General features: G+C 44.3%; 1 protein-coding gene across 2 annotated transcripts in view; it reads left to right on the forward strand.

Annotated features, from left to right (window-relative positions):
- The first annotated feature begins 11,984 nt into the window (after positions 1-11,984).
- Positions 11,985-12,338, forward strand: part of VAPB (VAMP associated protein B and C) — a 70,021-nt gene continuing 69,667 nt past the window's right edge. Inside the window, exon 1 of one of the 2 annotated variants that reach the window (XM_058177734.1) lies at positions 11,985-12,328. In XM_058177734.1, coding sequence (XP_058033717.1) covers positions 12,271-12,328 — 58 coding nt within the window. In that variant the 5' untranslated portion in view covers positions 11,985-12,270. The remainder of the gene's footprint in view (positions 12,329-12,338) is intronic. The other variant, XM_058177733.1, reaches the window with a different exon arrangement.

Genomic DNA, 12,338 nt, shown 5'->3' on the forward strand with positions numbered 1-12,338 from the left:
CTCTATGTTCTAATCCTTGTTACAGATTTCTTCATTGTTTTAAACAGGCTCATTTGTAAATCCCACAAAAAATGTTCCAGTTGCTTTGTGGGATTGTCATTTTTGTGTCCCTAATTTTTAAAGCATCATCCCATTTTTTTTCTTTTTAATCTGATGACAAATTCTTATTCAAATTCTCATTCATGTGTTCTTGGGTAGATTTTGTTGCATTATCTCTTTCTGTTATCAAGAAACAGACTGTTCCCAAAACCACCCCATATAGGTGACACGATTGATTCAAAGTGCTTGTGTAAGTCCTGCTCCAGGTCCTCAAAGATCTCTGAACACCATGATACATTACTTGTCTTGTTATGTCTCCAATAGCAAAACCAGTTTTTCTTTCCCACAAAAAATCATTTATTCTTTTATGATTAATTTCAAAACTTTCATATTCAGAACCCAATATTCCAATGTTTTCTAAGCTCGTATTCTGTTAAAACTTTCTATAGCCAAAATCTTGCTCTGCTTTTTGCTGTTTATTTAAACGCTTAAAGATTATAAAGATACAGATCTTCATTTTTTTATATTAAAGATGGAAGGCATTCATCCAATGTTTATATATAGTCTTGTCACTTTAAAGCAGTTAATAGACAATATCCAAAAGTGATTAGCAAGGCAAGTGCGAATTCAGTGTCATTTAAAAAGACTTTGTTTGTGGCTGGATTGTGGCCAATTCCCTCATCTCCCAGTTCTCCCATCCTGCAGAAAGAGGGAGCGAGGAGCAATTTTAAGGATAAGAGCTTGGATGAGCTCATGTCCTCGCTTTGTCCAGAGAGAGTCAAAGAAGCTGATCTACCTGTTCATGGCCACAAATATCATCTCTGCTATTCATGGAGCTGTCTTCAGACGACCATCTTCTTTGAAATCCATCATAGGACAGGTAGTCTTGAAGATATCCAGATCCAGGTCCAAATAGGGGATAATCAGCAGTTGAACTGCACTCTGAAATTTACTGAGAGCCAGTGCTACTCCTGCTACATTAGCATTTTTTGACAGCAACAACTGTCCAGCATCCAGTCATACCGGATGCTCCATGAAAAGCAAAGTACAATACAGTTCCTTTGTTAGCAACTATAATTGAAACTGAAAACTCCATCACTAAGGGACACAGACCTAAAGCGAAAAATCACATGACCGCGGCAGATTATGACAACCGTTCCAGTTGTGGTTGTTAATAAAATCACTGTGGTTGTTGGGCGCGATTTCACGTGACGGTAACTTGCTGCCGGCTTTCCACTGACTTTGCTTATCAGAAGCAGTGGTCATGGAGATCACCTATCATAATTTCACAACAGTTGCCAAGCACCGCATTGTGATCACATGACCACTGGGATGCTGCAATAGCTAGGACCGGTCATAAATCACCTGATTCAGCACTTATAACTTTGAATAGTCTCTGAATGAGTAGTCCCTGAGTAAGGACTATCTGTATTCCATTTTAAGAGTTACCAAAGGCATGAAGCAACCATCTTCAGTCAGTGCCCCATATTGTAAGGAGAAACCCCCCCCCCCAATAGTACATCAGCCTAAGTTAGGCAGAGCTTTCTTGGCCATTGTAGGAGCCAGGAGTACTAGAAGACACCCCTCTCCCCCACCCCCACCCCAGATTGCAGGCTCCTCTTTTCAAGAGAAGAGTAAAAAATGTAATAATCACGAATCAGTGGCCTCCTGAATGAATAGTCCTTCTGTTTGGCTTCAGTTGAACTTGAATTTGCTCCTCCCTATTCAACCAGTGTAATAAGTTCCCAGGAATTAGGCGAGGGCTTCCATTGCTTCTTCCATTTGGTCTGGGGTGGAGATGTATACAGTAACTAGGTTTCATCTGCCCTAATAATGATGCCTTATTGCAAACCAAGGGATGACTTTTCCCGTTTTTTCTTCTAGGGGGGTTGAGCCCCAAAGAACTCTTTTAGGGGTACCAAGGGCCTTCCCCGTGTGACCCAGGTCTATATTAGAAATGTTCTTGTAGCACGGATTTGAGTATAATTACTCCAATTCCTGGCTTAATCTTTTGCTGTGCAGAAGTTAAATGCATGGTGTATTTTTTTCTGTATCATTAAAAGAAAAAAAAACGTTGCTATAGAAGTCTTTTTTTTTCCTTCACCCTAAAACTGAAATGTCACAAAGTACTGAACTGTCTTACTGAAATTAACATGTTGTTAGTCCAAGGGTACAAACTTTCCTCTAAACGTAAACATCAGTAAAGGGGCTGTGAGAAACTGAATCTTGGCCTGCTTAACTCTGGATTAATTTCAGTGAGGCTTGTAAGAGGTAACATTGCAGTGGATTGCACTGAGTGGAAGGGTGTCAGGGAGCTGCTTGTATTCGCATGAAAAGAAGCTTGATATTGAACTGGTAAAACATTGACCGTGATTTGCCAAGTATATGGAAGGCTGAAGAGTTGTGTGTGTGTGTGTGTGTGTATACGTGTGCGTTTGTTCTTAGGCTGGTCCTAAGATTTATGTGAAAAGGATGATGAAGTAGGGTAGAGAATTCCTAATTTCTAATATCTTGGCATTGGAAGGGTGGGGGTTTTGTTTTGGTCATTCCTTCTCATAGTTATAGTTTTGCGAGGGAACATTGATTTTAACATATTAAAAAGCCTGTGTCAGCTTAAAAATGTACTCTTATAGTATAACAGTACCCTAACTCACAAGCTGGATGTATTGTGCAAAATAAAAGTTGTAAATTATTTAATAAAAATGTTTGTAACACATGCTTTCAATGTGATCTGTAGTTCTTAATAGATTCCCAAATTATTCCCATCCTCATTCTTGTGGCTTGCATGTGTGTATACTTGGTGTTTAGTGCCTTCAGGTCAGGAGGAGTCCTGATGACTGCCCTACCATTTTCTTGGTAAGCTTTTCTGACAGTGATTTGCCATTGCCTCCAACTTAGGGCTGAGAGAAAGCGATTGGCCCAAGGTCACTTAGCCACCTTCATGCTGAAGGCAGGACTAGAACTCATGGTAACTGGTTTCTAGCCTGATGCTTTAACCACTACAGTGAGCTGAATCTATATGAATCTCGGCATCCCAAAGTAAACTCAATAAAAGAGTTACACGTGTGGGATTATTTTACATTTACAATAATAGTCCTTTATTTTCATAAGTGATAGAAATACTACATTATCACGAGTTCTGACAATGCAGTCGACATTTATTTGTTTACTTACAACAGATTTAGGCAATTGGTTACATATTGTACAATTTATAGCACTACATATCATGTTGAGATATACAGGAATGGGCAATTTATTGACCATCAAGTTTTGTAACTCCTGCCTCCTTCTAGCTCTGTATGTACTATACCAGTGATGGTTAACCTTTTTGGTGCCAAGTATCCAAAGTGAGTGCGCACATGTGCAAATGCATGCATGCGTGCCAGAACCGCCAAAATGCAATGTGAGCGCCCCGCACATGCGCCCCCTGCGCATGTGCGCACGTTCCCCCACACATGCACACACACCCCGCACCTCATTTTGGCTTCTAGGTTGTTGCGGGAGTCTTTCAAAACGGCACATGCCCCGTTTTGGGCCTGGAAAGCCCCCTGCACCAACCTGCAACCCCTGCGCATGCATCCTGCCCCCCCCATGCATGCATGTTTGCGTCCCCTGCATGCGCCCCGTGCATTCGCAGCAGTGACCCGAAGATCAGCTGGCCATTGGGAGGCACGCACACATGCACAATGGAGCTGGGCTGGAGTGACGGATGGTGCGCCCGCAGTGAGGGCTCTGCATGTACAGTATAGTACCATGGTAGCGAACCTATGGCAAGCGTTCACCATCATGGTACTATACTGTACTAAGTGACTAACCATGATAAAAACACTGCAATCTTCACAGTCCCTTATGTCCCCCCCTTTTTTTTTTCCTTCACAAGAAACTGATGCACTCTAGGAATATTCAGGTCCAACTACTACTATTCCCAGAGGGCACATGTTGGAGATAATGGATAGTATAGTCCAGCATGCATTCCCCCCCCCCATCAGATTGAGGAAAAATACATTAAACAAGCATGTATTTAAGCAAAAGATAACTATCATCCTAATTTTGATATTGCAACTTACTGCCATACACAATATTATATATTAAGCTGCTACACATTCCTGTTTCTAGCCTTTTCTAATCTTGATGGCCAAATTCTATTCATCTATTGTATCCTTGGATAGATTCCTATCTGCTCCAAGACTGCTTGGAAATGAAATGAATTATAGCTCAATATTACTCCAAAGAATTTTAGAAGCTCCACTGTTGCAATCTCCTTCCATCTATAACAGCTACCAAGGGGAGGGAGTATCTGTTTTCACTTCCAAACTGATGTATACATAAATCTGCTACTACTATAGAGCAATGTTTCTCAACCTCAACAAAGATGTGTTGAACTTCAACTCCCAGAATTCCCACAGCCAGCATACTTCAGTTCAACTGTTTATCCCGAAGACAAATCCAAGAATCTAGTTTTGCAACAATTCCTCCACAAAGGTAGGAAAATAAATGGGTGCAATAAAGTTGCCATTAAGCTGAAAGGCAGAAATCATTTTTTTTTTCTGAATAAAATACAAGCATACTGCCTGGCTTTAAACTGAATTTTCTATTTAATTGATTACAGTATGCTTTAAGTCCTCGGTTTCAAAGATCTTGAAAGTATAGTCCAGTATGCATTCCCCCTCACCATCAGCACTGTATTTGCAAAAACCACTTGTAAAGGTGTTATAAAACCAGTCCACATTTTCCCCACCCTCTCGGGAAAGTAATGACAACTGTCAAGATGTTTTAATCGTTAATTGTGGTGACAGATAATTCTTTAGGCTGCATCTACAAGGAAAAAGTCACCCACGCTAAAAGTCGGGCTAATTTTGTTCTGTCTGCAATATGACCTGGTCATTTCATTTTACCTTTTGGGGCAACCTCAAGCAGAAGAACAGGGAAGTATTTCTTCTGCAGCAAAACATCTTTCTAAAAGGGTGCTTAAGAAGCAGAATATTTAAATATTTGCAGCCTACACTATGCAATAGCCTGAGGCATTTCCAGCTGCATTTTTGTGATCTTCACATAGACTTTCTGTAGAACAATGCTACAGAGAGTATATAAAATGAAGGACCCTTATAACATCTGTTTTAACAGTTCTAAGAGAATGAATAGATATGAGGCGGTGAATGAAAACTTATATATCAAAATACAAATTTTCACAGAGTGATAGAATTCGAAGAGGACATTTAGATCATGAGTCCCCAACCCCTGGGCCATGAATCGGTAGCAGTCCATGGCCTTTTGGAAACTGGACCACGTTGTGACCGAGGCCCAAGTAGTGATTACCAAACACAATTCAGTCCTGAACAAACTTATTTTATTAAAACAGCTGAGAATTAATTCATTCTCAGCTTAGTCCAAAACAAATTCTTCATAAATAGTCCTTCAGCCTTATCATCAACCTTTGTTGTCTTTGGCAACTTGCCAAAGGCTTTTCTTGGCAAAAAACCCACAAAGTTCAAGAGATGGGGTGAGGTACCAACTGTACGCTGATGATACGCAGCTGTACTTTTCCACCCCAGGTCACCCCAACGAAGCTATCAAAGTACTGTCCCGGTGTCTAGAAGCCGTATGGGGGGCTGGATGGGGAGGAACAGGCTCAAGCTTAATCCCTTCAAGACGGAGTGGCTGTGGATGCCGGCACCCCGGTACGGTCAGCTGCAGCCGCGGCTGACTGTTGGGGGCGAGTCATTGGCCCCGATGGAAAGGATGCGCAACTTGGGCGTTCTCCTGGATGGGCGGTTGTCTTTTGAAGATCACTTGACGACCGTCTCCAGGAGAGCTTTTTATCAGGTTCGCCTGATTCGACAGTTGCGCCCCTTCCTGGACCAGGATGCCCTATGCACGGTCACTCATGCTCTTGTTACCTCTCGCTTGGACTACTGCAATGCTCTCTACATGGGACTCCCCTTGAAGAGCACCCGGAGGCTCCAGTTAGTCCAGAATGCAGCTGCGCGGGTGATAGAGGGAGTGGTTCGGAGCTCCCATGTTATTATTATTATTATTATTATTGTTGTTGTTGTTATTATTATTAATTAAATTTTTATACCGCCCTGTAACACCCATCCTGCGCAGACTGCACTGGCTGCCTGTTGTCTTCCGGGTGCGCTTCAAGGTATTGGTTACCACCTTTAAAGCGCTCCATGGCTTAGGACCGGGATATTTACGGGACCGTCTACTGCCATCTTCTACCTCCCAGCGACCTATGCGTTCTCACAGAGAGGGACTCCTTAGGGTGCCGTCAGCCAAGCAATGTCGACTGGCGGCTCCCAGGGGAAGGGCCTTCTCTGTGGGGGCTCCTACCCTGTGGAACGAACTTCCCCCTGGACTTCGACAACCAGCTGACCTTCAGACCTTTCGCCGCGAACGTAAGACTTATCTAGTCCGTCTTGCTGGACTGGCTTGAATTTTTAAATCTTTTAGCTGATTTTATGGGTTTGAAATTTTTATTAATTTTATAGGGTTGATGGTATTTTAAAATGGGGCCAAATTGAATAAGTTTTTTAACGTTTGTTTTTAGTATTGTATGTGTTGTTGCTGTATTTTATCTTGGCTGTAAACCGCCCTGAGTCCTTCGGGAGAAGGGCGGTATACAAATTAAAATATTATTATTATTATTATTATTATTATTATTATTATTATTATTATTATTATTATTATTATTATTATTATTATTATTATTATTATTATTATTATTATTAGCAATGGAATCAACATTGTTTTTTTACAAAGAACCCAACAGCTCGTTGCTGCTCTTTTAAGCCTTATGGGAGGGGCCAATCATCTTCTGGCCTTACTCCTAAGTGATCCTTTGCTTTTGCCTTCTGGCAGCTCTATGCATGCGTGCACTAGGAACAGGCTCCTCCTGTTCCTCTGCTCTCTGCCTCTAGAGGCTCCAGAGTCCACGCATTGCTCCCAGGTGGCCCTAGCCCTATCTCTGCCTCCAACGCATAGCCCTCGTCCAGGCCTTCCCCTGACTCCAGGACTGGCCCATTGTCTTTCCCAGCTTCCTCACTGTCGACTCCGCTGCCAGGTCCGCAGGCTGCTGGCGGACCACAACACAGGCAGGCAAGCGTGCAAAGCTTCATTTGCACATGAGCAGGATTAGGTTGCGTGCGTGAAACCACTCCCCACAGGTCTTTGGAGCCAGAAAGGCTGAGGACCACCGATTTAGACCATCAAATTCAATCCCCATCCTTAATACAAGAATCCAAAATTAAAAAGCCAAGCCTCCATTTCAGTCATCCAGCGGAGTCGAGCAAGCAAAGCTAAATACATACATATGGCTGTCCAACTGAGACCCAGTTTGATATAGTGGTTAAGGTGCCGATTTAGAAACCAGGAGATTCTAGTCCTACCTTAGGCATGAAAGCAGGCTGGATGACTGGGCTGGTCACTTATTCCAACCTCACAGGGTTGTTGTTATGGGGAAAATAGACAGTATTATGCATGTTTGCTTCCCAGAGTTATTTGTAAAAGTAATAACATGAGATTTTTTTAAAATCTAATTTAAAAAAATAAAAAAAATTGATGCTTGAAGACATGCAATACAGAGGAGTCACCATTTTTGAGATCATTTGCAGTTTTCAAATAACTTTTAGATTAGAAAATAGAATCTGCCCTTCTCCAAGTACCAACCCCGACTGGAACTATGACATGTTCTTTGCAGAGCTAAAAATTTGCAACTGCACTTCCCATGGTCATTTTTTGTTCCAAGGTTAAACATCCCCCAGTCTCTTAAGGTAGCATCTGACCAATGCAATGTAGGAGTGAAAGTAGTATTGCCCATGATTTGGAAGCAATTTTCAGTCTTCTTTTTTTGCAGCCATTATCACACTGCTTACTCATTCAAATCCTATCATAAAATACAATTCCAAAATCATTTTCAAATATATCATCGACAAGCCAAACTGAAGAATGCTGAGTTGCATTTTTTTATTTTCCTTCTAGCCGACCAAGATCATATTGCATTGTGTCATCTAGAGTATTAGCTATCCCATCCAATTTTATGTCATCTGCACATTCAATAATGTGTCAAGCCCAATATTATTTCTGTGTATCAAAAGGCTCCCATGTTTTTCCCCAAACTGCAAGTCAGTTCAGCCCCAGGCAACCTGGCTAATAATAAAGGATGGTATGTAGAACTATAGATCTACCCCCACCCCGCTATAGCTTTTTCACTTCATTGCAAGACAAAAACCAAGTATGAATTTTGACTACAGTACTGAAAAACAGGTTTTTATGAAAATAAAAATCATATTGCAGTGTTGCATTTTTATGTTGTAATGTTGTAAAACACTTTGAAGGGGTTTTGTGTCTGAAATCAAATTGAAACAAACCATTTGGACAGATGCAGTGATACACCTAAGGAATAAAGACCACAAGCAGCTAAATTTATGTATTTATTCAATTTATATGGCAGCCCATCTCAATCAAATGATTCTGTGAGGCAAAACATTTTTTAAAAAAATAACAAAAACTGAGAAGTACATTTATTTATTTTTTAAAATATTTGCCACTCATCTCACCACAACCAATGCAGCTTCTGGAGCAGAGGGGTAGTATGCCCAGATTGAGATAACTGCTCTCACAGTTACATACTATACCCGTGATGGCGAACCTAGGGCACACGTGCCCAAAGTGGTACACGAAGCCATATTGCCCGGCACACATGGCCTTCCCTGTTTTTGTTCTGGGTTTTTGGTGCACATATGTGCGCAATGATCATCTGTCCTTCGCGTGCATGGCACTGCTGAAAACCACTGCTGAAAAGCACCGGCCAGCTGATTGTCAGTTGTGCATGCGTGCCAGAACCCAGAAGTTCGGCTTTTCTGGAGTGCGATCCCTTCATATGCGCGGCAGTTCTGAAAACTGGCCTGGGCATGCATACCGGCCAGCTGATAGTCGGGCACGCATGTGTGCTAGAACCCAGAATTTCAGCTTTTCCGGAGTGCGGCCCCAAACGGGGAAGCACATTTCCCAGCACGGAAATGTGCGCACGATATTTCCACGTGACCTTTTTGGCACTCGGCGGTGAAAAGGTTCGCCATCACTGTACTATACCAACTGCATGCTCCAGATGTTCTTCAAGGGCAGCCTTCTGTAGAAAGCATTGCAATAGCCCAGCTGAAAGGACGCTAAGGCATGACTAACTGAAAGCAGAATCTCGCAGTCCAATAAAGGGCACAAGTAATACATAACACCAAGTTGTGCAAGGATTCTCTCCTGCTCACATCCACAATCCAATCCTCTTAGGCAGAGTTCCCCAACGTTTTCAGCTTTTGTGTGTGAGGGGATGGTTCTGCATGTGAATTAGAGTGATTTTATCCAATAGATTCTGTGCATATTCTTCACAGTGGCCCTGCAAGTAAATCTCAATCCTTCCCTAGAGAGCCTGCATTACCTTGAACAGTGCTTCTGAGTGATTGTAGATGCAATACAGATATTGGCACTTTGCTTCCCTATCCATCACAACGTAGGCCCCAAGTGTCTCTAGCTGATGCTCAATCCTGCTTATTTCTCCTTGTCTTCCTGTGGCACTCTTAGCTTTTTTTCAACATCGCGCTCTCTCTCTTTCTCCTCAGTAGGCTATGGGGAATTTAGGATCCACAGGAAGAGAGAGACCACATAGAAATAATCTAGTCCAAAGTCCCTCCCTCACATTCCAGGTAGCAACTAAGTCAGTGGTGAAATCCAAATTTTTTTAATACCGGTTCTGTGGGGGTGTCTTGGTGGATGCGGTGTGGCTTGGTGGGTGTGGCTTGGTGGGCATGGCAGGGGAAGGATACTGCAAAATCTCAATTCCCTCCCCACTCCTGGGGCCAGCCAGAGATGGTATTTGCCGGTTCTCCGAACTGCTCAAAATTTCCGCTATTGGTTCTCCATAACCTGTCAGAACCTGCTGGATTTCACCACTGGACAATACAATAGACCTCAGGAAAGCCCAAGTTCCCTTTGTAACCTTGCTGGTTCATCAGTCACCTGAGGCAGGCCAATCAAGGAAATCCAACCTCCAGAGATGGGTTTCAGCAGGTTCTGGAAAACCGGTAGCGGAAATTTTGAATGGTTTGGAGAACTAGTAAATACCACCTCTGACTGCCCCTGCCCCCATCTATTCTCTGCCTCCCGAGTTCCAGCTGATCAGGAGGAAATGGGGATTTTGCAGTAACCTTGCCCTGGAGTGGGAAGGGGAGATTTTACAGTATCCTTCCCCTGGCACGCCCACCAAGCCAGGCCCCAGAACTGATAGTAAAAAGTATTGAATCCCACCACTGCCAACCTCCCTACAGTATGGGAGTAGAAACAGAGAATTTCAGGGCCAACAAGAGGAGTGATAGCAGTCTCTCACACCTTCGGTCACACTGCCACTGCTCCAACAAGAAAACCAGATTTAGCATATGACTGTTGAGTATGTTGGGACTGTTGAATGTCCATCTGGGTTCAGTTCCAAATGGGGAGAAAGACACTGGAAACATGGAAGTTGCTTGGAAAGGTTTATTGATAAAATGACTGGAGATTACATGGCTTGAGATCCTGGACAGAAAAAGAAGAGGTTTATAAGCGTGCGGGATCATGGAGCTATTTGTCTGAGGTTTTTATGGCCTGCTGGGACAATGAAATCCAAAACCTGCCCAAGAATTGAGAGAGGTGCGTGGGTGAGTCCCTCCGGCAGCGTGAGGTGTGTGCATGTTTGCTCTGCATGTACATTTAAGGCTGAGAAGGAGAAGACTTATCCTACATTCTCATTAGGGGTAATCCTCAATTTATGGCCACAATTTATGGCCACAACTGAGCCAAAATTTTCATTGCTAACCAACATTTAAGTGAGTTTTGCTCCGTTTTGTAATTTTTCTTGCCACCGTTAAGTGATGTTCATTAGTAGTAAATAAATAGAGATTGTATCTTGTTGATGGTGGGAGACGGGGCCAAGGATAGTGAGTGGTCAAATTGGCCACACCCACCCAAACCCATGACCACCTAGCCACGCCCACATAACCTGTTGTTAAATTATTTGAACCCCGCCACTGCTTACCACTGTTTTTCAGAGTTATGACCTTGGCAGCATCTGCGTGATCAAAATTCAGATGCTTGGCAACTGGTTGATAGGACGGTTGCAGTGTCCCAGGGTCATGTGATCCCCTTTGGTGACCTTCTGACTAGCCAAGTCAATGGGGAAGCCGGCTTCACTTAACAACCAAGTTACTTACGTATCAATTGCAGTGATTCACTTAACCACTGTCGCAAGAAAGGTCATAAAACAGGACAAAACTCACTTAACCACAGGAATTTTGGGCTCAATTGTGGCCGTAAATCGAGGACTCCCCATTTTCGTTTATTCCCCAGGAGATTAGCGTCCACCTTTGCACACCCAGGGCTCACGTTATGCAAAAACCCGACTTTTTCACCCCCTTTCGGGAAAGAAAGCCCCACCGCCGTCCCCTTTAAATCGTTTCTAACCCTCCCTCGCCGGGACTGCGGCGTTTTACAAGCACCCTCCTAATTCACTCCACCTCTTTCCCCCCCTTCCCTCAGGACGCGCCACCCACCCACCCAGCCCTCACTTGCGGGCCACGAGAGCCCGGCGCAGCTTCAAACCGGCGCAGCGCCTGCGCTCCTCCCCCTTTTCCCTTTAAAAAAAACCTCTTCCCACGTTACGCGCCAACCTCCCCTTCCCCTGACGAAAGAGAAGGGCGGCCTGAAGGCCCCGCCCGGGCCGGCGGGAAACGTCAGCTTGCAGTCCCCTTTCGCCCTCCTCCTCCCACCGCCAGCCCAGGCCCGCCCGTGCTGCAGCGTCCTTCCCCGCCTCCTCCTCCGCCCCTTCCTCCTCTCTCTCTCTCTCTCTCTCTCTCCTCCTGGCGAGAGTGGGAAGCGTCAGCTTGCGTGCTGGGCGCGCGCCGGCTCCTTTCTCTGGCCGTGCCCCAAGCCGCCAGCGGGCCCTGCTTCAGTTTCTCTCCCCCCCCCCAACCCTCCCCGCCTTTTTTTTTTTTCTTTTCGCCGCGCCTCTTTTCGCCCCGCTTTGCCTCGTCGGGAAGGACAAGCGGCTGCCTTCGCCTCGGCTCCTTTCCTTTCCCCCCCCCTTCCTCTTTTTTTTTTTTTTTTTGGGTGAGGGGCCGTCACTGGCGTTTGCTCCGCTTTCCCTCCGGCCCCGCTTGGTGCTTCAACCGCCGCCGAGGAGGAGGAGGAGGAGGAGCGGTAGCCAACATGGCGAAAACTGAGCAGGTCTTGACCCTGGAGCCGCAGCACGAGCTCAAATTCAAAGGTAAAGGGGA

Source organism: Ahaetulla prasina, chromosome 3 (assembly GCF_028640845.1).
Source record: "Ahaetulla prasina isolate Xishuangbanna chromosome 3, ASM2864084v1, whole genome shotgun sequence".
Taxonomy (NCBI): domain Eukaryota; kingdom Metazoa; phylum Chordata; class Lepidosauria; order Squamata; family Colubridae; genus Ahaetulla; species Ahaetulla prasina.